This window comes from Sphaerodactylus townsendi, linkage group LG05 (genome assembly GCF_021028975.2).
Source record: "Sphaerodactylus townsendi isolate TG3544 linkage group LG05, MPM_Stown_v2.3, whole genome shotgun sequence".
NCBI lineage: Eukaryota > Metazoa > Chordata > Lepidosauria > Squamata > Sphaerodactylidae > Sphaerodactylus > Sphaerodactylus townsendi.
The window spans coordinates 5923160-5949149 of record NC_059429.1 but is presented as its reverse complement, the minus strand read 5'-3'; the positions used below and the strand labels follow the sequence as shown (position 1 = coordinate 5949149).

The following is a 25990-nucleotide window of genomic DNA, read 5'->3' as shown; positions in this document are numbered from 1 at the left end:
TCCTCGGTCACGGGACTCGCAGGGGGCTGAGAACGGAGCGGGGCGCCCAGCCAGCCGGTTCCTGCCCGGGAGGGAACCGCCGCGTCCTCTCTGCCCCACCGGGGTCTCGAGCTCTTCGCAGAGGCCGCGCCGTCGGGCAACGTTGCCGGGCTACAGGGGAAGAGCAGCCCCAAAGCCCACGCTGGCACGCCGCTCTAGGCCTCTAAACTCTATGTCCAGCTTTATTCAAGGCGGGCCGGAAATGCGGGAGGCGGGACCGGTAACCGCTCTAGGACGCAGCCCATCAGTTGTCTTTCGAGCGCCCAGCGGTCCCCCCTCGCCCTCACCCGCCGGTCATTCCGTGATGGCGTCATCCCTGCGCGCCGGCAAGATGGCGGCGGCGGCAGCGGCGCGGGGGATGCTGTGGCGTTGCGGGCGGCCTCCGCCGGCACTGCTGGGCCGCGCGTGGCGGAGGGGGCGGCTGTGCGGCTTGCCCGGGCCCAGGAGGCCGCCGCCCTTCGCCGTGGCTGCTGCCGGCCCGCCCTCGGGGCCCTGGGCGCTGTCCCGGCGGGGCCTCCAGCTCCTCTTCCGGGGAGGGCCAGCGGGCAGCGGCAGCCAGGACGGCCTGGAGGGCGGCGAGGAGGGTGGCGCGGGCGGGGAGGAAGGCGGCGGCGGCGGGGGGCTCCCCGGCGACGGCTCGGGCGGCCCTCCGGTGGTGACCGCGCTGGCCCCGCTCATGGTCCCCGAGCATGTCCCGCACGTGCCCCTGATCGCCGTGACCCGGAACCCGGTGTTCCCCCGCTTCATCAAGATCATCGAGGTGAGGACGCCGGGCGGGCGGGCGCTGGGCCCCGGGAGTAACTGCGGCCGAGGTCGGGGAAGGCCCCTTTGCAGAGGTGGGATCCAGCAGGTTCTCACCAGTTCCCGAGAGGGGGTTACTAATTATTTGTGTGTGCCGAGAGGGGGTGACTAATTGGGTCTGCTTTTCCGTTAGAAATTCCGTTAGGTCCAAAACTCATCAAGTCCTGTTGCTTCCCTTATGTGGCTGAGTTAGCGAAGGTAGAAAACGGGATAATTTCTCCCTGTTGGGCTGTTTAAAAAAACATGTTTTAGCAACAGGGTCCGTAAGTTCCTTTCTTTGGTTGAAAGGATCCCTTCTTTTGATTTCTAGAAACAAAATTCTCATAGTATTTGAAAGGTAAGAAGTAATTTTTTGACAGGGTCAGATCAGAGGGAGGTAAGTGGTTGTTTCTGCTTGGCAGGTAGACGATAGTGACTTGCCATACAAATGAGTTTAAATTATGGACAGAAAGATACCAGCTGGACATTAGGAACTTCTTTGTTTACAGTGAGAGTTTTTTACAGTAACAGAGAGATTATTAATGCCCCGCCCCCGGAATGCCCGGCCACGCCCCCGGAATGCCCCGCCCAGCCCCATTGGCACTACGCCACTGTTTGAATCCCACCACCATGGGAACCTGTTACTAAATGGGGCTTGCTTCTGAGTAAACCCTCCTAGGGTTGTGATTCACCCATTCGAAGCGTTGCACGGTTGCTTCACCAAGCTTACTCCCCGCAGTAATGTGGGTTTACTGGGAGCCAACCGTTTTTTCTAAACTAAAACCTCAGTATTCGAGTTAAATTGTTGTCTTGGCACTTTGCGATAAATAAGTGGGTTTTGGATTGCAGTTTGGGCATTCGGTCTCGAAAAGGTTCGCCATCAGTGGTCTAGGGCAGCCTCACATTCTAGCCTCGTGCCTCATGGGCAGGGAAAGGCTGAGCGCCAGAAGCACAAATGCAGCCCTGTAGCTCAGGGTGGAAGTCCCTGCAGAAGACTCCAAGTACCGGTTGCTCGTGTTGAAAGTATTCTTGCCCCAGTCCCAGCCTAAGTTGGACAACAACTTATTGTCTCTTGAGCCCTGCATAGTGTTGGTGTTTTAGAAACAGGCATTACTTAGAATACTCTTCAGTGCCAAAGGGAATGGGATTTTAAACGCAGATCTTGGGTCCAACTTATGTGTTTATTTATTTATTGGACTTAATATACCGCCCCATCCCCTATGGGCGGTGTACAGGTCAACAACAAACAAAATCAGCAACCACAATAAATAATAAATTACATCTTATTAAAAACATATTAAAATATCAAATAACTCCAACCTTACAAATCTAATAACTTCCGTAACCCAGCTCAGCGGCATTTATAGATGTAATTCCAATGATGGAATGGAACACAAAACAGCATATCAGGGATGGTATGATTTAACTTGGTTAATTTGTGGAGAAAATTCCGTTTTTGAAGCACATTCCTCTGAGTTGGATGGTCTTAGCCCAGTGATGGCAAACCTATGGCACGGGGTGCCAGAGGTGGCACTCGGAGCCCTCTCTGTAGGCACGCGCACACAGAGTTCGTCATGTGGGGAGTGGAAAATCACCCACCCACACACATACATGCTATTTCTCCAGGGCTGGCCTGGACTCATCTGAGCATAAGGTGATGCTGCACCGCAGTGGGAGCAGGAGGAGGGACCTTCGGCTGATGGAAGCCCTGGTGGCCTGGGCTCCTGGGTGGCTGCTGCCCAGAGGGGTAGCAGGGGCACAGGAGGAGGCAGAGAGGCCAGAGAGGGCACAGGAGCCGGCATTGGCGTGCGGAGACTTGCTGGGAGAGCTGGCAGCAGGCTGGCCCTCTGGCTTGGAGCTGTGGGTGGAGGCGGGAGGGAAGAGGAAAAGAGCCAAACCGATCTTTTTTTTCTAAACTAAAACCTCAGCATTCAGGTTAAATTGCCGGGTTGGCACTTTGCGATAAATAAGTGGAGTTTGGGTTGCAATTTGGGCACTCGGTCTCGAAAAGGTTCGCCATCACTGCCTTAGCCTGACTTTGCAGGGAAATGTTCTCCAAGCCTTTTTTTTTCCTGAGTGAGCCTCGACTTGGTTTGTAATGCCGCTGGCCGGGTTGCATATAAGGTTGTGTTGGGGGTTGCCCCGGCAGATGCTGGGCCTTCAGATTTCTCCACTCGCTTTGCATATCGCTTTGGCTTGAGGTAGCGTCAGGAGTTGTGTGCTCGGAGTTAAGCCTGGCTTCCTTTCAAGGCAAAGTCCTTGAGTCTAGTCATAAATTTTTTGTTCTGTTTTCACTCTGAAAACTCAGTGGTTGCTTTCTTAGTACAGCGTCAAGGTCTTGTTATTTTTTGAGAGAGAGGGTGGAAGGTCTGGTCATCCGTTATTTTGGTGTTTCTGGAATTGCTGTTTGCCAGTCATAAATTAGCATATATTATGTAGAAGGAATTGGCTAGAAAGGGGATGTTCCTCTGCAAGAAAGACCACTCCATTTGTGCATATGGTTGACCTTTGCTTCCAGCACACTGGATGGATCTGGTTTGGAATTGCTTGGCCTTTGTCATATATACACACATGCCTATGTCAGGTCCATGCCTGTCAGTGCCTAGATCCGTGGTGGCGAACCTTTGGCACTCCAGATGTTATGGACTACAATTCCCATCAGCCCCTTCCCAACATGGGCCAATTTGGCTACAATGCTGGGAAGAGGCTGATGGGAATGGTAGTCCATAACATCTGGAGGCCAAAGGTCTTCTCTACCAAATTTGGCCTAGATGTCTCTAGCTGTGTGGGAATTGCAAATGCTTTCCTGTAAATGCTTTCCTGCTTCCCCCTTCCCTTCCTGGCAACCTCCTGGCGCCAGTGCTTGCAAGAAGGTGCGAAAGGTTCCCAGGTCCTTTGAAGCTCTGTAGTGCTAATGCTGTAGAATTTGTAAAGACACATTTGGGATAGGACAAATGGGGGGGGGGGGATTGAAGGATATAATCGCTGGATCTAAGCAGGAGAGCTTAGATTCAGCTTTCTCTGTTACTCTACGCGTTGTAGAAATAAACTGCTTTAGGACTTGCCTACGGTCTCTTTTATTTCCACGTTCGAGAGCCTGACAGCCTACTGGTCCCAGAGGAAAAGCAAGGGCCCGGGAGATGTTTCTGGGACTTTCATCGTTTAATGAAAACGTATTTCATCATCTTTTGTGTTCATCTCAAGAAACTGGTTAAAAGGGTCTTCAACAGATTAAATTGGTTAAAAAGGTCCTCGGTAGATTATTGGAAGAGTAACTCTGGTCGTTTCCTGTTGTGTGTTGTGCTGTGGTCTTGCTGATTCTAGAGACTGAGACGGGTCTCCTTGTGCTGTCGGCAGTGCACAATTTCTTTGGAAATGCCCCAAGGTTCCCTTGAAGGGCACTGATGACCTCAGAGTACAGCAAAGTCACAGTGACTAAGAAACCCTTCTGTGTGGCAGGACCAGGTCATCACAGTGCCTCTCTGAAGAGAGATTTGGCAGAAAAAGCAACTGAGCTAACAGATAGTTCCTTCCTTCTGGTGTGATTATAGAACCATTCTCCATATACACGGAGGACTTATCCCTGAAATCAGCCTCCATCCCTGAAGACTGGAAGATGGTCAAAGTCACATTAATCTTTAAGAAAGGATCTAGGGGGGACCCTGGAAATTACAGGCCTGTCAGTTTGACATCTGTTCCTGGTAAATTAGTAGAATCTATCATTAAAGATAAAATTATAAAACATGTAGAAAAGCAAGACCTGCTGAGGAAGAGTCAGCATGGCTTTTGCAGAGGCAAGTCCTGCCTTACAAACTTACTAGAGTTCTTTGAGGGTGTAAACAGGCATGTGGATAAGGGGGAACCAGTGGACATGGTCTACTTGGATGTCCAAAAGGATTTTGACAAAGTTCCTTAACAGAGACTATTGAGAAAACTAGCGGAGGGAGAGGGAAGGGAGAGAGTGAGGGGTGGCATGCAAGGGAGGGGAGGGAGGGGGGTAATCAAGGAATAAGAGGGGAAGTCCTCCTATGGATTCAAAACTCGTTGAGAAAGGAAACAGGAAGCAAAGGGTGGGTGTAAATGGGAAGTTCTCACAATGGAGAGATGTAAGGAGTGGTGTCCCCCAAGGATCCGTTTTGGGACCAGTGCTCTTTATACATAAATGACCAGGAAGTAGGGGTGGGTGGCGTGGTGGCCAAGTTTGCAGATGATACCAAATTATGAGCAATCCGGAACACTGCAGTCTGAGGCCACTGAAGTCAATGGCTTAGACTGGAGTAACTCTACTCTGAACCGCACTGTCAGCCTGTCTCACAATCTTGCCTTAACTCTTAGGTGAAAAACAAGAAGCTGGTGGAGCTGCTGAGAAGGAAGGTGCGCCTTGCCCAGCCCTACGCCGGGGTCTTTCTCAAGAAGGATGACAAGTGAGTGGCTGCTGCTGGGAGGCTGATTATTGCCGGCAGTTGGCTGCCCTGCTGATCAGGACAGCGCTCTGCCTGTTTTCTGGGAACAGGGTGGAGGGCTCTGCTCTTGGTTAGGTCTCTTACCTTTAACCCAACAAATGGACTCTGAGGTATTGATCAGAGCATTTATCGAGCAGGCATCGAAGCGCCACACAAGCAAAGCCAGTTCTGCCGAAGGTGGCATTCACTGTCCCCTTTAAAAGATCACAATTTGGAATCCTGCTAAATTCAATCCTTAATCAAACCAAATTCAATCCTTAATCAAACCATTTTTGCCTGCTTTCTAAAGATTGAAAGTGAGGAAGCCAGTCATGGCTTCCTGGGAAGGTTGTTCTAGTATCGTGGGGCTGCCACCAAAAAGGCTCTTCCTCGTGATTCGTGGGACAGGCAGCAGGACCTCTTCCTGTGGTCTTAATTCCTGGGCAGAAGGATGTGGGAGGAGACGGAAGTTGCTTTGTGTCATCTGCATCCTTGTGATCAGGGGTCCAAAGCCAGTGGAGAGTATCGCACGTGGTTCTGTGGAAACAAAAGGGTAACCAGTCGTTAAAACTGAAGACTCTCTGCTATGGGGGGGGGGGGTGGCAGCTCTCCAGGCCCCGGGGGGCTCCGGGAGGAAGGTGGAGCTCGCGTGTCTCCCCCCAGGCCGCCTCTCTCTGGTTGGGATGGCCGCCTGACCTCCGCTTCGCCTTTTGCAGTCTGGGGAGCAGGATGTTTCGCAGCAGTGGCTGATGACCGGGCGGGCAGGGTGAGGGGCGGCTCTGCGTTCGAGTGCAGAGCCCCCCGCTCCGCTCTTCCATTCAAGCAAACGGCATGCCAGAGTAGGTGTGAGCCCACCAGAGAACAGAAAGACCCCCCATCCCAAGGACCCCTGCAGGTCAGGAAGTAAGAGGGGAAGCAAGGAAGAAAGAACCCGACCCAGGTGGTCCGGGCTGCTGCCGAATGACTCTCAGCCCCAGTCACAGACTCACGAGGAGGCCTTGGGCAAACAGCTTATTGTTCAGCCTCGGCTCTCTTGCCTGTGGTACAAGGCTGCCTACCTTGCAGGGTCATCGTTAAAGTATGTAAACTCTCTTTGCGCCCTTGAAAGGGATATGTAAAATGTCAAAGCCGAGCAGGATTGGACAGGAGCTGGGCTTCCTGTTCGGCGCCTTCAACCAATCAGGAGCCCATTTTGATTCTCTGTTGCCAGCAACGAGTCAGATGTGGTGGAGAGCCTGGATGACGTCTACCAGACGGGGACTTTTGTCCAGATCCACGAGATGCAGGACTTGGGGGACAGGCTGCGGATGATCGTCATGGGACACCGGAGGTAAGCCCCTTGGCAACCTGTTGGCGCTGCCTGTCACTTGAGGGGAGACAGGATCAAAGGGAAATGGAACAAGGAGGGTCTCCCACTCTTTGCCCAGCAATGAAAGGCTGAGCTGTTAGGCTAGGGGTGGGCAATTATTTTTTCCATGGGGCCGCATAAGAAACAGAAAATATTGTGGAGGGCCGGGCCAAAAGGCTGAACTCAATTCTGCATAATAGGGGCTGATAAGTGACAGACAGGTGCACAGATCAACTTGGAATCAGTGGCAACAGTTCTTCATACAACACTATTTTGCACAAAGAATCACAGGCTTCACCTACCTGCATAGTTGTCCACTGTGACAATCAAGCAAGTGGGGAGACTTAAGTCCCTTGACCTACTTTTTTCATCGACTGGTGCTTTTGAAAGCCCCGCAGAAGCCGGTTGCCTTGGTTGCCAGCTTCTGCGGGGCTTTCAAAGGCAGCCAGCTTCTGCGGGGCTTTCAAAGGCGCCTCGCTCCCCAGCAAGGCAGGGGGGCCAGTCAGGGTCATCCGGCGGGCCAGATGTGGCTCCCGGGCCGTATAATGCCCAGGTCTGTGTTAGGCAGTCAGCCAAGGGAAAAGCCCTCTGATGCCTCCTGCTCGCTGCAGAACTCGTCACATTCTGGTATTTTTGGATTATGGCCCTAAAGGTATTGCACAGGCTCCAGCAGCACCCTGCTGTTCCTGGCCCTGAGAAGTAAGAGATGCGGGGGGTGGGGGTGGGGGGTGAAGGATCTGCTGTGTCTTCCCAGAACCACACCCAAACCTCCCAAGGCAAAACTGTTACAGCTGCCAGCAGCTCTCTTTCCTGATTGGAATCTCGCATTGAATTCCAAACTACTTTCATAGGTGCTAAGTTAACTCCCTTTACGGCCTTTACGCCTGCACCTGGGGCCCTTCCACCTACACTCATGGATCGTCTTTACTCCCATTAATGCCCCTTTGGGGACCGGTCTCTCATGCGCTCGGCAGAGGCCAACTTATTAGTGATCCCTGGCCCCTCAGTGATGCGGCTAGCCTCCACCCAGGCCAGAGACTTCTCATTAGCTCTGGCTCCCGCCTGGTGGAAACGCTTCTCCCTCCAGTTGTCAGGGCACTCCATGCGGGATCTTTAACGAAGTTCCGCAGGGCCTGTAAGACCGAGCTGTTCCGCCGGGCCTTTGGGGAGGCTGGCCGCTGATGCCCCCCCCCTTAGAACATCAGTGGATCCTGCCGTCCCCCTCCCCCTTTTGTTTTAGGGGACTTGATAGTAGACGCCATCTATTATGTTGATTTTAATAATGCTGCGTTTTAATGGGATGGGGTTATTTTATATGGAGCCAGAAATTAACTAATATTTAATGGATTTTAGCTTTTGATCTATGTGCTCTATTTCTGTTTTTGTTCACCGCCCTGAGCCCTTCGGGGGAGGGCGGTATAGAAATATAACCAATAAATAAATAAATAAATCTTGCGTTTCCTTCTCCTGGGCTTCAGAATCCGCATAAACAGGAAGCTGGAGGTGGAAACGGAGGAGTCCGAGGCCACGGCCAGGCAGAAACCCCGCAGGAAGCACAAACAATCCAAGCGGGAGGCCAGAGAGCAGGCAGAGACCCCGGATCTGGTCCTGCAGCCCCTGGAGCCTACCCCAGGGGAGGTGCTCTTGGTAGAGGTGGACAACGTGGCCCATGAGGATTTCCAGATCACAGAGGAGATCAAAGTGAGCGAGGGGGGCCTGGGCAGTGTGTCCAGCAGCGCTAGGTCCTCCCTGGATCCAGCCTCTTTGGTCTGCAGTGGAGGCCACCAGAGAGTTTGCCTCTGAGAACCGGGGAGAGGGGGTGAGGATCCTCCGTGGCCCTGACTGTGCCTCTGGCATGTCCCCGCAGGCTCTCACGGCGGAAATTGTCAAGACCATCAGAGACATCATCGCCTTGAACCCCCTCTACAGGTCTGTTTTCTTCCCACCCTCCCTGTCCCTCCGCTGTGTGTCCTGGGGGTGTTTCAGCAGGCTCCTCCTCTGGGTGGGGGTGTTTCAGCAGGCTCCTCCTCTGGGTGGCGGTGTTTCAGCAGGCTCCTCCTCTGGGTGGGGGTGTTTCAGCAGGCTCCTCCTCTGAGAGCCTCACCGGCCAGCATTGCCCTGAAACTCTGAAGCCAGGGGATGTGGCCCGGGTGTATGGGCACTGTCCTCCTCCCTCATGAGGTCAGGGTTGCTGATCCCTGGGGCTCTTGTCTCCTACTGGTGCACTTTCCTCTGCCTTCAAGCAAAGCCTTTCCAGGGTGTGAGAGGCTCTTGGATTGCCCTCAGGAGTGACTCTTAGATGTTACTCCAGATAAACAGGGATTACATAATCTTAGCTTCTGCCAGCATGGGCCACCACAACATGCTGGCAGGGGGCTGATGGGAATTGTAGTCCATAACATCTGGAGTGCCAAAGGTTCGCCACCACGGTGCTAGGGAATGCATTTGTGGGGTCCAGCACTATCTCCAGCAGGAAGCCTCATTACAAGCCTGATCGAAGCGTGTCTCACACGTTTTTATCCGCCCGTCCGTGCCTTTTCCTTCTATTGCATCCTGACATCAAGCCTTCGAGGTAGGCCAGGCTGAGATAGCGTGTTGGGCTCAAGAAGTCCATCCAGTGAACTTCATTGCAGGGTGGGGGACCTGAGTCTGGGTCTTCCTGGCTGTCGTTCAGCACAGATGGCTACACTAGACTGCCTGTCATAGAGAATCTGACAGGGGTGATTGACCAGCTTCTCGGTCAGCTAACCCACTCCTTCACCCTTCTATTGATTGCTTGCCATTAGGCTCTCACTGGAAGTGGGCTTACTCTGGCCGCATTCCTGGTCCCTGGCACTTTTTTATTAGGGTTTTTGGGAGGCGGGAGTGCTGGGAGAATAAGTTAGTGCATCTTGGCACTCAAGGGGGGGCAGTGTAATGTCGCGGCAGGGGAAGAAACGTCCTCCGGCCTGGGTCAATTCTCCACATCTGGGGGGAAATTTTGTGACCCATGACTCCAGGGCATCTTGTAGTGACCTGTGGAGTCATGTGGGGTCTTGTAGGACAGGTGAGTGTGTGTGCTCCCAGAAGGCTTATAGATGGCGCAGGCATTCCTGTGCTCTGTCTGAGGCTTTGCTGGGTTTGCTGGCTCACCCCTACACGCCATCTTGGTGCTGTTTTGAGATACTGGAAGAGTCATGTAAGAAAGCTGTGGGAGCCTGGTTATAGCTGAAGGGCTGTCATTGTCCTTACATGTTCCTGTCTCAGGAATAAACAGCCAGGTGACCCCCTTGGCTCTCCGCCACATGTCTGGCTGGTCAGGAAAACCTTGGGAATCTACCATTTGTGGGGGGGCATCAAGCCTCAATCCTCTTCTCTTGGATCTACAGGGAAGCATGTAGGAGGAGCTCTGAGTCAGGATTGAAAACCTGTCATGACTGTAATAGCATTTCACTTTGCTGAGTTAATGGTGGCGCCTGCCTCCAGCACTCCAGCCGAGCAGAGGGGCAAGGCAGGAGCCAGGCTTGCCTCGACAGAGGCTGCCGCGGGGTCTGGACCCTCAGCTCTCCTCATCCTCCTCCTGGGTTTTTCCAGGGAGTCTGTTCTTCAGATGATGCAGGCTGGGCAGAGAGTGGTGGATAACCCCATTTATTTGAGTGACATGGGGGCAGCGTTGACAGGGGCCGAGTCACATGAGCTGCAGGACATCCTGGAAGAAACCCAGGTAAGGTGCAGCACCAGCAGGGAGCAGCTCCCTGCCATTTCTAACCCCCCCTCTGCCCTTTCTTGCATAGACAGAGTGTATCGGCGAGTTTTTCTTCTTCTTGCTGCTCTTCTAGGATACCCAAACGACTGTACAAAGCACTGTCTCTTCTCAAGAAAGAGTATGAACTGAGCAAGCTCCAGCAGCGGCTTGGGCGGGAGGTGAGGCCCAGCAGCAGAGGGTCCACCCTCTCATCACAGTAGAGGTGTAGAGGCCAGCATCCTAAGAACAAGCCAGCTGGATCAGACCAGAGTCCATTTAGTCCAGCACTCTGCTACTCGCAGTGGCCCACCAGGTGCCTTTGGGAGCTCACATGCAGGATGTGAAAGCAATGGCCTTCATGCCAAGCTGCTTGCCCATGACAACCTGGGTCTGTTAAGGTGCATTTGCAGTCCTCAGATCAAAGAGGAGGGGATTCTCAAGATTGGTAGCCATAGATCCACTTCTCCTCCATAAATCTGTCCAAGCCCTTTTTTTAAATGCTTATCCAGGTGGAGTGGCCATCACCACACCTCCCAAGTGGCAGCATTATTCCAAACAACCCACAATCACACGCCATATGCGGAAGGCGTTTCCTTTGACTAGTCCCAATTCTTCCCCCCCCATCATTTTCAATGGATGCCCCCTGGTTCTAGTATGGTGAGAAAGAGAGAAAAATTCTCTCTGTCAACATTTTCTACCCCATGTATATAATTTTATAGACTTCAGTCAAGTAATCCTCCCTCAGATCGCCTCCCCAAAAAAACTAAAGAGTCCCAAACGCTGCAGCCTCTCCTCATAAGGAAGGCTGTGCTCCAGGGTCCCCTCAGAATCACCCTTTGTTGCTCCTCTTCACTTCTCTGCACTTTTTCTATCTCCTCAATATCCTTTTTGAGATGTGGCAACCAGAACTGAACATAGGGGGCTGTTTCCTCAACGTGGAGCCGTGTTCAAACCCCTGAGTGGAGCAATTACACCGCCCTGCCTGGTTGGTTTTAGCCACCTGGGTTCTTTTGCTCCTCCCAGGCTGCTTTGATGCCTTCTCTCGAGTCTGTGTGGTTGCCGGGGTGTGGGGGTCTGGGAGACTCCACTGAGCCTGAGCTCCAAGCACCTCCGTCCTAAGAGTGTGGCCAGATCCTACTCTGTGGCCCTCCCTCCCTCAAGCAGGTGGGAGGAGAAGATCAAGCAGGACTCCACTCCACTCGCAAGCTATCTCCTGCAAGAGCAGCTTTGGAAAAATCATCAAGAAGGAGTTTCTGGGCCTGGGAGAAGGGGAGGGACAAAGACGCCATCGAGGGAGAAGGGGGGGTTCCCTGTGGTTAGCTCCTGAAGGAGCTGGTGGTGCCCAAGCACGTCATGGAGGTGATTGACGAGGAGCTGAACAAGCTGGGCCTCCTCGACAACCACTCCTCGGAGTTCAAGTGAGTCCCCCTTGCAGCCAGAAGGCAGCCCGGCCAGCCAGCCAGCCGGCTAGTCCATCCTGCCCTTCCCTCCCCTTCCCTTTGCCAGCTTAGAGCAGCCCACATGGCAGCCTCTCTCCCTTCCCAGTCGTGGAGAGGGAGGGTGGGAGGGCTGGGGTTGGGCCATGGTCACCAGGTAGGACGTCAGCCATCAATACTAGGTTTTTAGACACTGCTTCAGGTGCTGGCAGGTGTGTGTGGGGGGGAGGGAGGAGGGAGGGAGTGGACAGAGGTGTTGGCCCCCATTACCTGCTTCTGTTGGGTCTCCCCTGGAGGCATCTGGACAGGTCACTCATGAGAAAAAGGATGAAGGACTAGGTCAGGGGTTCTTCAAACGATGGCCCTCCAGATGTCTACATTATAGACTACAATTCTGAATGAGCTCCTACCACTTGGCTCCTTCTTTCCACATAGCTGCCCTGGACTTCCTGGTTTTATTCTCCCCATCCAAGCACCTAGCCAGGATTGAGACTCTGATTCTCCATGCTGCCGAGGTCGTGGACCTGCCGCTGGGGCTCTGGGCTGGGACTTCTGTGTGTTTCTGGTGGTAGTGTCACTCTGCGAATCATTTCCTGGACTGGCTGGACGGCCCATCCCTTGGGGCAAATGCAGCGCGGAGAACCTGGAGCTGGCCCGAGCGCAGGCCATCCTGGAGGAGGACCACTACGGCATGGAGGACGTCAAGAAGAGGGTGCTGGTAAGGAGCAGCCTGGCAAGTAGGGGGGCAGCGGGTCTTGAGCCCCGTGTGCCCTCTGGCGGAGGAGGAGGCCAGAGCCGGAGCTCCTGGTTCTACAGCATCGGGTTGGTGAGGCCTGCTGTGCCACCTCTCCCTCTCCCGCCAGCCTATTGCTCTCCGGGTGGTGAACTGGGACTTCGAGAGCGCCTGGGCCGGGGCGGGAAGGGTCAGCTTGGGTCAGCCTGGAGGAGGGGGCCATAGCTCAGGGCTTTATGTGCAGCCAAAGGGTTCCAGGTGGCAAGTCCAGGGGTCTTGGACAGAGAAAACACTTTCCCAGCCGCCTGCCATCTGGGATCTCTTAAGCCTGCATGGAGGAGCCCCACTCCAAATTAGATGGCACTGACTACAGCTCCCCATCAGCCCCTGCCAGCATTTGGGCCACCAAGCTGGGGGGCTGGATGGGAATCTGTAGTCCATCACATCTGAGTGCCAAAAGGTCTTCGCCTTACTCACCTGCGTATCGTGGGTGTGACTCCTGGCCCTTTTGCATGCAAAGCCGATGCTCACCTACTGAGTTGCCGTGTCCTGTAGCATCCGGTGCCTCTGCTGAGGGGCAGAGTTGGGGACGGCACCCTGATCTCGGTAGCTTTCATCTGCAGCCAGGGTATCTCCGTTGGCTCCCCGGGAGAGCTGGCCCTGCTCGTGGAAAAGCTCCGGGTCATTTCACCCAGCGCAAGGACTTCGTGTCAGGACTCTGTCCCTCCCAGGTGCACACAGGCAAGCTGGATGCCCGTCTCTTTCAGGAGTTCATAGCCGTCAGCCAGCTTCGGGGATCGACGCAAGGCAAGATCCTCTGCTTCTACGGCCCGGGTTGGCAAGACCAGCATCGCCCGCTCCATCGCCCGGGCCCTGAATCGTGAATATTTCCGCTTCAGCGTTGGGGGAATGACCGATGTGGCAGAGATCAAAGGACACAGGTGTGTGTTTGGAATGCCTCCCCTCCTTCTCCAAAGGACCACGGATTGCTTCACCTGGGGTTTCTCAAATTTGAGTGTGGTGGTTAAGAGCAGGTGGACTGTAATCTGGAGAACCGAGTTTGATTCCCCGCTCCTCCACCCGAGTGGCAGAGGCTTATCTGGGTGACCTTGGGCTAGTCCAGGGGTCTGCAACCCGCGGCTCTGGAGCCGCGATGCTGTGGCTCTTTCTGCCCTTGTAACTGCAAGTGCTCCTTGTGGCTTGGGTCCTCCTGTAGCCTCCCTTCGGAGAGTCAAACCCTAAGGGGTTAATTAGGAAAGAGTCCCTGTTCCTAGAGAGGCACAGTCCGAGACAGCTATCCCAAGCCACTTCTGGCTTTCCTGTACCAGCTGCCTGGTTGGCTGATGACGGTGATGTAACACTTCATGGATTTCATAACACACTATAATTGTTTATACAAAAGCGCAGAAGGTAAAACAATATATACAGTGTTATCTCTTTCATTTTAAATGTCAAAAAAGTATTTGCAGCTCCAAGTGTTTTCTTTTCCGTGGAAAACGGGTCCAAATGGCTCTTTGGGTGTTAAAGGTTGCTGACCCCTGGGCTACTCACAGTTCTTCAGAACTCTCTCAGCCCCACCTGCCTCACAGGGTGTGTCTGTTGTGGGGAGAGGAAGGGAAAGGAGCTTGTAAGCCACCTTGAGTCTCCCTACAGGAGAGAAAGGTGGGGTATAAATCCAAACTCCTCCTCTTCTCCCCCCCACTGGTGTGTCTCCAGCTGTCTGTACGTAGAAGCTTTCCCCTGTCCCTATAGCCCAGTGGTGGCGAACCTTTTCGAGACCGAATGCCCAAATTGCAACCCAAAACCCACTTATTTATTGCAAAGTGCCAACACAGCAATTTAACCGGAATAACCCCCTCAAGCAGGGGCCAGCCTGCTGTAGCCCCCAGCAAGTCCCATAGGTGCCACTCTGCACCTTTCTAGTATCTCTGCTGCCTTGCCCGCCCCTCCCGGCAGCAGCCACCTGGAGCACAGGGACCAGGCCCGCTAGCTGAGTCCCCCCTGCTCACTGAGGTACATGCACATCAAGTCCAGTGGCCCAGGCCAGCCTAGATGTGTGTGTGGGGGGTGGGGGGGGTGATTTCCCTCCCACATGACGCTCTGTGCACGCGTGCACGCAGAGAGGGCTCTGAGTGCCACCTCTGGCACCCGTGCCATAGGTTCGCCACCATGGCTATAGCCTTTCCCAATGCCTGGGGTGGCACGATCTGTGCAGAAGAGCAGCTGTGCAGGTGGACGTGCTGGAAGGAGGAGGGACAAAGGATGAAAGAGACTGTTTTCCTGAGTGGCGCTGCTGCCTCAGACCCCTTGCCCCAGGCCACCTGGCTATTTTTCCACCTGGGTCCCGCGACCCTGGGAACAGCCTTCTCCGTCCACCAGGCCGGGTCCTGGAGCAACTCCACAAAGCGTCTTTGGACTGGATTCCTCCCAGGAGAGAACACTGGCCAGCCCCACCCAAGGCTCACATACAGCCATCACATCCCCTCTCTTGTCTGGCTTTGGACGTCACCTTGACTGTGGCCTACAGACCCCGGGCCGGGCCTTCCCCAGCTTCGCCCTCCCAGACCTCAGGCCGCCACTCCTGTCAGTTAACATGGAACATGCTGTTCATCTTGAGTCCATGGTGATGGCAGGCGGTCTGGAGGCCCGGTCCTGTGAGGAGAGGCTGAGGGAGCTGGGGCAGTTTGGCCTGGAGCGGAGGCAGCTGAGAAGTGAGGGGGTGACCGTCTTCAGGTACTTGGAGGGCTGCCAGGTAGGTGGAAGATGGTGCGGAGGTGCTTTCTGTTTCCATAGAACCAGACCAAAATCAATGAGTTGAAATGACATCAAATGTTAATTTTTTTTCTCTTCAATTTCTATACCGCCCGATCCCTGAAGGGCTCCTGGCGGTGAACAACAAGAATCAAACAAAATTAAGCAGGAGCAAATCGTATACAGTATACAAACACATAGGCTCCATCTCGTTAATAATCAATAAAACATCTTAAAAACTCTTATAAAACAGCGGTTAATAATTACTAAATAAATAAGCAAGAGGCGTCCAGAAAACCCCAATTAAAACCTACCCCAAGAAGGGGGACGGCGGGCCCCCCAATATGAGTGGGACCCTGATGTAACAACGCAAGGGCAAAGAGCAGTGAGCAGAGAGGGGGCACCACATCAGCGGCTGGACACTCCAAAGGCCCGGTGGAACAACACGGTCTTACAGGCCCTGCGGAACTCAGCAAGGTCCCGCAGGGCCCGGACAGCTGGAGGAAGGGTGTTCCACCAGGCTGGGGCCAGTGCTGTAAAAGTCCTGGCCCGGGTGGAGGCCAGCCATGTCATTGAGGGGCCGGGGACCACCAGCAAATTGGCCTCTGCTGAACGCAGAGACCGAGTAGGGACATATGGGGTGATGCGGTCCCGAATGTTTTGGCTAAACGTTAGGAAGAACTCCCTGACAGTTAGGCTAGTTCCTCAAGGGAACGGGCTTCCTCAGGAGGAAGTGGGGTTGTCCTCCTTTGGAGGTTTTTACGGGAAGGTGAGGCGGCCACCTGGCAGCCAGGTTGATTCTGTGCATTTAGGCAGGTCATAAAGCGAAGGGCAGGAAGGAACGAGCCAGGATGGGTTTCCTGTGCTGTGCAGGGGGTTGGACTAGATGGCACTGGAGGTCTCTCCCTTCTCCGTGTTTCTAAATAGGCAGCCACTCCTGAGCCCCAGGCTGTATTTGTCAGCTGTTTTACACGTCATGCAGACCAAGTTTGCCACCCTGTATGCTGGGCCTCCTCTTCTTCCCTCCGCCTTCTATTTTGGGGCCCAGCTTTGCATCCCAGCCTGGTTTCGCTGTCTGTTCCCTGAGTAGGGGCAACATTTCAGAATTCTACTCAAGAGGAGGACAGTTTTATTTCCCAATGGCTTGTTTTAAGCCAGGACAGTCATCCGGTTCACATTAATTGATAAGTGGTTTTAAATCTGCATAAATCTGAGAGTCTCTCCTCTCAGCTCCTCTCCTTATTTTTGTGCTGTTTCCCATTTCCAGATTTTTTTTTCCCTGTAAAAATGGGTGCAGAGTTTTTGGGGTTTTGTGTTGGTTGTTTAAAAACAATCTACCATGTATAAATGGTGTGAAAAAGGCATAATAAACATAAAAGGAACAAATCAGTTAGGAATATCAGACATGCAAACAGCAAAATGGAAAGCCTCATAATGACAGCATTCTTAGGTTACAGAGAAGAAGAAGAAGAGTTTGAATTTGCCCTATCCCCCCTCTCCTGCAGGTTCTTGGACCTGGGCAAAGGGGCTGCCCACAATCTTCCTTTGCCCTAATCCCTGCTCACAACAAACACCCTGTGAGGCATGAGGTGGGGCTTGGAGAGAATGCTCCGGAAGCTGTAAGTATGCTGCTATGTTGATCCTTTTAGTTCTCTCTCTTTCCTTAGTCCTCTACTGGAAGACAACGTTGCACAGCCAAAGGTCACTACCAGCTGGACTCGCGTGTGGGAGCTCTTGCTTCCAGGCTAATCTCGCCGAATTCAGCAACCCAGATAAGCCGGTCCCAAACAGCTCTTTAGGCGGCAGTAGCTGGAAGCTCTGCACAAATGTCTTGTATGTTTGAATCAAACTCCGGATCGTTCCTCCAGATTAGATACATCGAACTTCCAGTTTAACCTCCTTACGCCAAGCTGCTGGGGGTTATTAATTTTTTTAGTAGGTAAAAAAATGAAAATTGTAATATATCGCGGGGGAACCACAGCAGGAGCTTCTCTGAGAAAGGCACCCGAGCCAGCGAATTGGGGAGATGGGCAAGCGTTGCCATGCCAATAATAATGCTTTGGAGCTTGTGAGCCGTGCGGGGTGATTGGATGTCTGATTCTCACGTCTGGCCTGTGGTCCAACAGGAGGACCTATGTTGGTGCCATGCCAGGGAAGATCATTCAGTGCCTGAAGAAGACCAAAACAGAAAACCCCCTGATCCTCATCGATGAGGTAAACATGCCCTCGCAGCCCCTGCCGACTGGAGCGATCTATGGGCTGGATGCCCCCTGACCAGGTGTGGCTGCTGATTCTGTGTTGCAGGTGGACAAAATAGGACGAGGCTACCAAGGGGACCCCTCTTCGGCTCTTCTGGAACTGCTGGATCCAGAACAGAACTCCAATTTCTTGGATCATTACCTTGATGTCCCAGTTGATTTATCCAAGGTCTCTGGTCCTCTCCTCTGAGTGGGGATGGTGTGATTGCTGTGTGTGTGGGGTGGGGGGGTGGGGGGGGTGGAGAGGTGTCTTCTGGCAGATTTTGCTTTAATGTATTGTCGAAGGCTTTCACGGCCGGAATCACTGGGGTGCTGTGTGGTTTCCGGGCTGTATGGCCGTGTTCTAGCAGCATTCTCTCCTGACGTTTCGCCTGCATCTGTGGCTGGCATCTTCAGAGGATCTGATGGTAGGAATGGAAAGCATTGGAGTATATATACTGTGAGGTCAATAGGTGAGGCCATCTGAATAGAAGTAGCTTGGCATGTGAGTAACCTTGAAGTGTAAGGTTGTGGTTTGGTGTGTGTTTCTGTTCAGCCAGCCTGGCCTTGGAACATTCCACGGTCTGGGCTGTATGCCCAGGGTGGCTGCTGGAGTTAACCTTGCTGTCTGCGCTTATCATATATGTTTGAAGCTTGTCTTTTTCTATCGTGGGAATTGTATTGGGGAGTTCGGGGAGGAGCCGTTTTGCCCGTAAAAGAGGCGACCTGATCTGGGGAAGGTCAGAATCTGCATTCCGTGTATTGTGACTCCTGAAGTTTATGAAATAAAGAACTGTTCAAAGTTACTTGATTTCGGGTCCTTCGAGGTTCCTTACATGAAGTCTGTAGCATGTGAGTCACAATGAAGATAGCAAGGTCAATAGGTGAATGCATAGAAGTAACCTATTGACCTTGCTATCTTCATTGTGACTCACATGCTACAGACTTCATTGTTACTCACATGCCAAGCTACTTCTATTCAGATGGCCTCACCTATTGACCTCACAGTATATATACTCCACTTGCTTTCCTTTCCTACATCAGATCCTCTGAAGATGCCAGCCACAGATGCAGGCGAAATGTCCAGGAGAGAATGCTGCTAGAACATCAGCCCGGAAACCACACAGCGCCCAAGATTTTGCTTTGCTTTGTCTGGGAGCAGCTGTGGGTTCAAAGCAAGGCCTGGCCTTCATGTCTGGTCACCTCTGCCAGGAGGGTCTCGACTCAGCTTGAGTGCTGGCCTGGAAAATCAGGCTTTGATGAGCTCCTGGTCAGAGCCCAAGTCCACCAGGTCTAACTGTGTTGATGTTCTGCACACACACCCCACACCCCCACACCCCACTCCAGGTTCTCTTCATCTGCACTGCCAACGTGACAGAGACGATCCCAGAGCCCTTGCGGGACAGGATGGAAGTGATCAATGTCTCCGGCTACGTCGCCCAAGAGAAGCTGGCCATCGCAGAGGTCAGCGTCACACTGAGGATGGAGCCCAGCAACTGAGGAGCCTGAGAAAACACCAGGCCACTTGCCTGAGGCTTCCCATAGAGTTGGGGGTCGGAGGGAGGTGGCTGTGGTCTCTACTGGGCGTTCAGAGGGTCTTGGGTTCATCTCCAGTGAGGAGGTCCAGGGCGGAGGTGACGTGAAGACCTCGGGCTGAGACTCAGCAGAGCTGCTTCCGGACTGACGTTGAGAGACCAGGGGCCTTCAGGTGGACCCACCGGGGTCTGTGACTGTCACTGCCCCCCTTGCCCACCCCCAGGGATAGGTTGGAAGAAGCTCTGTTGGACTGTTCAAAACAGAGTCAAGTGAAGAATGTTTATAGAGCTTAAAAGGGTGGGTCTAAAGAACCCCCTAAGGCAGTGGTGGCGAACCTATGGCACGGGTGCCAGAGGTGGCACTCAGAACCCTCTCTGTGGCCACGCGTGCATAGAGTTTGTCATGTGATAACAGTGTAATTATTTCAGGGAGATCATTAGCATTAAACCTAAGACCTAGTTTTGGGGAAGCAGCGTAGGTAACCCTGTTAAGCGCTGTTAAACACTATTGGTTTTCATGGGAAGAACGAAAGCGTGATCCTTTACCTGGGAGTAAGCTCGGTTGCTGGCAACGGGGTTTGCTTCTGAGTAAACCCTCCTAGGGTCGTGATTCACCCATTTGAAGCGTTGCACAGTTGCTTCAAAGCAAAGCTACTGACTACCACCAAGCTTACTCCCGAGTAACACACACCTTGGAGCCAACCGTTTTTTCTATACTGAAACCTCAGTATTCAGGTTAAATTGCCATGTTGGCACTCTGCAATAAATAAGTGGGTTTTGGGGTTGCAGTTTGGGCACTCGGTCTCGAAAAGGTTTGCCATCACTGCCCTAAGGCCCATGTACAAGGGACCAGTTCAGGGAGGGGCTTGCAACGGTGGATCCCTCAGATCCCCAGTGTGGCAGGACGGCGGCGCGGAGGAGTGGATTGCTGGCTGTTTGGACTCTGGAGAGTTGATTCATTCTGCTCCCGAGAACCCTGACACCAACCCACTGACACTGGGACCGAACCACCCAAGGGAGAGGGGTGGCTGAGAGAGATGCATTTTTACCCCCACCCCTCCCACCCAGGAGGTGGTTGTGGTCAGCATGGAATGTGGACCCAAGGAGAGTGAATAGCCTTCTGGGAGGGATGATTTTGGGTAGAAGATGCAAGATCTGCTTGGCCAGTGGGGCGGGGTGGGGGGAGAGAGAGAGAGAGTGTCTACACAATTGGAACTATTTGCAAAGAAAAAGAAGAGTTTGGATTTATATCCCGCCTTTCTCTCCTGCAGGAGACTCAAAGGGGCTGACAATCTCCTTGCCCTTCCCCCCTCACAGCAAACACCCTGTGAGGTGGGTGGGGCTGAGAGAGCTCCGAGAAGCTGTGACTAGCCCAAGGTCACCCAGCTGGCATGTGTGGGAGTGCGCAGGCTAATCTGAATTCCCCAGAGAAGCCTCCACAGCTCAGGCGGCAGAGCGAGGAATCAAACCCAGTTCTTCCAGATTAGATACACGAGCTCTTAACCTCCTACGTGTCAGAATCCCAAAAACGCACAAAACTCTTGTTGAAGAACAGTAGCTTTATAGGTTCAGGATCTTCCCTGGCCAAAGGCAAGACTGGGGAAAACCCCACGTAAACACCAATAATGAAAGATCTGGCAGCCCCCCCCCCCCCCAGCCTGGGAAAGTGCGCCTAACAGTGAGTGTCAGGAGATAACAGAAGATGGGCAAGCAACGGCCTTGACACCACCTGGTATTACTTCACATTCTACAGCAACAGAGAAAAGACAGTTAGAAATGCAGTTAACCCCTAACACCCTCTCCCCAGTGCAATGAAACAGCAGCATAAGCAAAGTTCCAAATACAGGCCTCCTGACATTCTGCTCCCTCTAAGGCCCCCCCCCCCCCCCCCCGCTTGCTTGGACAGCGTTGATGAAACAATTTGACAAGGCGAGGAGCTTTAACAGGCCTCCTGACGCTACGCCACTGCTGCTCTGGCCGAGGGCTGCCCAGGAGGCCCTCGCTCGTACCCAGGGCTTGTTTCTCTGTCCCCTCTGCAGAGGTACTTGGTTCCTCAGGCCCGTGTCCTGTGTGGGTTGGACGAGACCAAGGCCAGCATCACCCCGGAAGTGCTGACCGTCCTCATCAAGCAATACTGCCGGGAGAGTGGCGTCAGGAACCTGCAGAAGCAAGTGGAGAAGGTGGGGTGTGTGTGTGTGTGTCTGGGTATCCGGGGGATGACACGCTGAGCCATAAAGGAGCGGAGAATGCCTCGCCCTCTCCTGCCCTTAACTCACCTTCCTTGCTCAGGTCCTTCGGAAATCGGCCTACAAGATCGTCAGTGGGGATGCGGAGAAGGTGGAGGTGACGCCCGAGAACCTGCAGGACTTTGTGGGGAAGCCCGTCTTCACCGTGGATCGGCTGTATGACGTGACCCCCCCTGGCGTGGTGATGGGTCTTGCCTGGACAGCCATGGGTGAGTAGGGGTTCAGACTCCGACCCCCCCCCCTCTCCTGGCTTGGCTTTCTTTTTGGGGTGGTGGTGCAGGTTTTTGTTTTTTTCAGTTTTCAATAAGCCTTTATTGGCATACAGAACATGCAATATAAATACAGTTAAAATTACTAGATAAAACTTCACACTGGATCATAAGTTCAGCTCGCAAACCTCAGCCGGAAACTTTGCCACTGCGAGACAACAGTCACGGTCATTACAGTTTAAGAGCATATTTACTTTATCAAGCTCTGTCTGGGTTTTCATAGAGTCAATGATTTGTAATAATAAGCTGGATCTTGGATTCTGGTAAAGTGGGCAGTGGAGGAGGATGTGCGCAATGGAATCCAACTGCCCTGGACTGCAGGGGCAAAGCCTCTTATCGTTTGGTAGACCCTTGAGTCTTCCTCTATGGAGCGGGGATGGCATAATGTTAAATCTAGCCAGCATGTAGGCTCTCCTATATATAGGGTTGGTCAGCGCTGCAATATAGTAGGCTGGGTTTCCCTGCACAAATGGAATGGCCACGTTCATTGGCGAGCAGGATTTGTTGGCCAAGCTCTGCAGTTGTTGATAATCCATTGCTAGTAGCCGCTCTTTGATGAGGGCAAATGTCTCAGTAAGGGTTAGCATGTTCAGAGAGTCACTAGCCCAATTCCCCAATCTTTGTTATAACTGTTGTGCACCATTTAGAGTGATGGAGCTCTCTCAAGGTGAGTTGCGTCAGTGAGTTGTCGGAGCTTTGATAATGAATATGCAGCCAAAATTTTATGATGTTTAACCAGATAGTGGCCTCTATAGAGTATTGGCCAGATTCTAGACATAGAACTGCATATGGGACGCAGTTGGGCACGCCAAATAATTTATGCAGAAATTTAGAATGGAATGATCTAATGGCGATGCAGGTAAAAGAGGGCTTCCCTGCCAGTTCCTTCCTGTTGCCTGGCAACCACCAAGCTTAAAACAGCTTGGGGTCCTGCCCACGTCTCTTGCAGGAGGCTCCACCCTGTTTATCGAGACCTCCCTCCGAAGGCCCCAGGAGAAGGAGAGCAAAGAGGGCACCCTGGAGACCACCGGGCAGCTGGGAGAGGTGATGAAGGAGAGCGCCAAAATTGCTTACACTTTTGCCCGTGCCTTCCTGATGCAAAAGGAGCCAGCCAACGACTTCCTGGTGACCTCCCACATCCACTTGCACGTGCCCGAGGTTTGTAGCGGCTCTGCCAGGCGCCCGCTTGGCACCAGGGGAACAAGAACTGCTTGCCGGAGGGTCTGCCTTCAACATGGAGCATGTAGAGATGAGGGCTTGGTGGCCTCTCCCCACTAAAATGTTCAAGGTGTTGGTGTTGACCTTTAAGGCCTTTCGCGGCCCGGGACCTTCGTATCTCCGAGACCGCATCACCCCGTATGTCCCTGTATGGCCTCTCCGTTCAGTGGAGGCCAATCTACTGGTGGTCCCGGGCCCCTCGATGATGCGGCTGGCCTCCACGCGGGCCAGGGCCTTTCCGGCTCTGGCCCCGGCCTGGTGGAACGCTCTCCCTCCAGCTGTCCGGGCCCTGCGGGACCTTGGTGTGTTCCGCAGGGCCTGTAAGATGGAGCTGTTCCGCCGGGCCTTTGGAGGGACCGGCTGCTGATGGTGTCCCCCTCCCCGCCTTTTTCCTTCTGGCCCTTTACATCTGGGCCTCCTTTCATCTGAGGGGGGCTCGCCGCCCCACCCACTTGGGTAAGGAGTTTAAAATGGGGCTGTCGGACGCCACCTATGTTTAGCCTATATATTAGGTTTAGTTTTCCTTTTTCCTATCGCTGCTTTTAAAGGCTTCAGCTATTTTATGACACTATTGTGACTATATGTTGTTCACCGCCCTGAGCCCTCCGGGGATAGGGCGGTATAAAAGTCCAATGAATGAATGAATGAATGAATGAATGAATGAATGAATGAATGAATGAATGAATGAATGAATGAATGAATGAATGAATGAATGAATGAATGAATGAAAAAGTGGGGGGGGTGGCTGTAAGGGGGTGGCTTTGCAAGGCGTGCGGGTGTGGAGTGTGCCGTGCTTTGTTCTTTGTAGCCAACCCCTTGCTTGTTTCTTCCTTGAAGGGCGCCACTCCCAAAGACGGACCCAGTGCTGGCTGTACCATAGTAACTGCCCTGCTGTCTTTGGCAACGGGTCGCCCCGCGAGGCAGAACGTGGCCATGACAGGGGAGGTGTCTTTGACGGGGAAGATCCTCCCTGTGGGGGGAATCAAGGAGAAGACCATTGCGGTAAGGCAGAGCGACATCCCTGCTCTTTGGGCGGGGCGGGGGCTGAACTGGTCACCTCCAGGCTAGACTATTGTAACTCGCTCTACACGGGCCTTCCCTTGCGTTTGATCCGGAAATTGAAACTGGTCCAACGTGCGGTGGCTCGGCTGCTCACAGGGGGCGCCTTCCAAGAACATATTTACCCTGTGTTGCGCCGCCTGCATTGGCTCCTGGTTGAATTCCGAATCATCTTCAAGGTGTGGGTGTTGACCTTCAAGGCCTTACGCGGCCTGGGACCCTCATACCTTCGGGACCGCATTACCCCATATGTCCCGGGTCGACCTCTACGTTCTGCAGAGGCCAATTTACTGGAGATCCCTGGCCCCTCAATGACGCGGCTGGCCTCCACTCGGGCCAGGGCCTTCACGGCTCTGGCCCCTGCCTGGTGGAACACTCTACCACCAGCTGTCTGGGCCCTGCGGGACCTTGGAGAATTCCGCAGGGCCTGCAAGACCGAGTTGTTCCACCGGGCCTTTGGAGAGACCAGCCGCTGAGGTTGCCCTGCCCTGCCCTCCCCCCCTGCTATATAGGGTCCCTAACATCATCGGGACCCATTATTTTCTTCTGGGAGGGTTGCATATGGGTTTCGTGGGATATTGTTTTAGAATGTAATTGTTTTAACTTATATATATGTTTTTATACATGATATATTGTTCACCGCCCTGAGCCCTTCGGGGATAGGGTGGTATATTAAATCAAATAATTAATAAATAAGTAAGTAAGTAAGTAAATAAATAAATAAATAAATAAATAAATAAATAAATAAAATAAACTGCCCAGGGCCCCGTGATATGATCCAAGGGTGGGGAAAGGAGTCTTCCTCGTCCACTGAGATTCCCACAAAGAACCTTTGGTCTGATCCCACAGTGTGCTCCAGCCCAGAGTGTAGACTCAAAATTACTGATCGTAGGCTGGGCTGAGCCTTTCAGAGAACACATTCCTGAGCCACAGGCTCACAATGAAGGCCATGGGAGAAACGGGAGTCGATCCATATTTCCACCAAGGAAAGAGGGAAATCTGGCCACCCATTTGCCTACACCGCAGGGCCTCCAGTGGGCTCCAACAAGCGAGCCAAACCACAATCATTTCTGACAAACCTTCTCAGCCAGTCCTACGTGATGGCGCTTGGTTTGAAACGCCACATGAACTGACCTCAGCCTTGCCCCAGGGGAGTTGGGATAGGGCACGGCTGCCCTTCGAGGAGTGGCCGGAAGCCCCTGTCCAGTGCGGTGGGCTTGGGCCCCCTTGCTGTTTGGAAGTGACCCACAGCTCCCCCTTCTTTTCCAGGCCAAGAGAGCTGGTGTCTCCTGCATGATCCTCCCCTCTGAGAACAAGAAGGATTTCTCTGACCTGGCCGAGTTCATCACTGAAGGACTGGAAGTGCACTTCGTAGAGCACTACGAGGAAGTGTTTGACATTGTTTTTCCTGGGACGGCTTCTGCGGGAGCGTGACCAGTAGCCGGGAGCTGCTCTTGGACGAAAAACCCGGCCCAACAGGCCTTATGGATCAGGCACCAGGTTCTCGGGGCTAGACAGACCGGATGCTGGGGCTGCTGCATAGCAACCGGCCCTTCACTGGGGCTTCGTTTGCTGGTGCTTGTGTCCTGGGGAAGCATTTTCCGTACAAAACAATTTCAATTATGAAATGTTAATTAAAACAGCTGTGACAGCAGAGGGGGGTTGTCTCTTTACTGTTTTAAAACGAGCTGGATCAAAGCCTCCCGTGCCTCCTGCCCATTCCGCTCGGCAGCAACCGTAGCACTCTCGACAGTTCATCAAGAAGTTGGGAGGGAGGGAAAGAGGGAGGGAGGGAGGGAGGAGTGCTTTTTCACCAGTGTGGCTCTGGCCAGCCCGCAGGCTGCCTTTCCACCAGGTTGTTGAAAGGACAGCCTGTTCGAATCTACAGTGAATAGAAAGCCAGTTTAACTGGGGGTTTCAAACTGGTTAAATTGGATCCCCGGGCCAGTTTGACGAGGAGGAAATGTGGCTAGCTGGGGCCACAGCTGCAGAGTGCATCTCAGCAGTTGTGTGAGTGGCGTAGCAGTGGCGTAGGAGGTTAAGAGCTCGTTTTCTAATCTGGAGGAACCAGGTTTGATTCCCCGCTCTGCCACCTGAGCTGTGGAGGCTTCTCTGGGGAATTCAGATTAGCCTGTGCACTCCCACACACGCCAGCTGGGTGACCTTGGGCTAG

The 25990-nt window shown here is 53.3% G+C and overlaps 1 protein-coding gene across 1 annotated transcript; it reads left to right on the top strand.

Moving 5' to 3' along the window:
- The first annotated feature begins 313 nt into the window (after positions 1 to 313).
- On the top strand, positions 314 to 25471 carry LONP1 (lon peptidase 1, mitochondrial). Its single transcript, XM_048496584.1, is given in 22 exon segments — positions 314 to 799; positions 5155 to 5243; positions 6472 to 6591; positions 8088 to 8310; positions 8477 to 8538; positions 10183 to 10312; positions 10429 to 10514; positions 11501 to 11564; positions 11566 to 11595; positions 11597 to 11751; positions 12342 to 12375; positions 12377 to 12487; positions 13270 to 13334; positions 13336 to 13443; positions 17380 to 17467; positions 17558 to 17680; positions 18838 to 18954; positions 21065 to 21205; positions 21315 to 21480; positions 22490 to 22698; positions 23596 to 23760; positions 25087 to 25471. Coding segments are annotated over 22 exon segments (2907 nt in total). The 5' UTR covers positions 314 to 343; the 3' UTR covers positions 25252 to 25471.
- Positions 25472 to 25990: the final 519 nt, after the last annotated feature.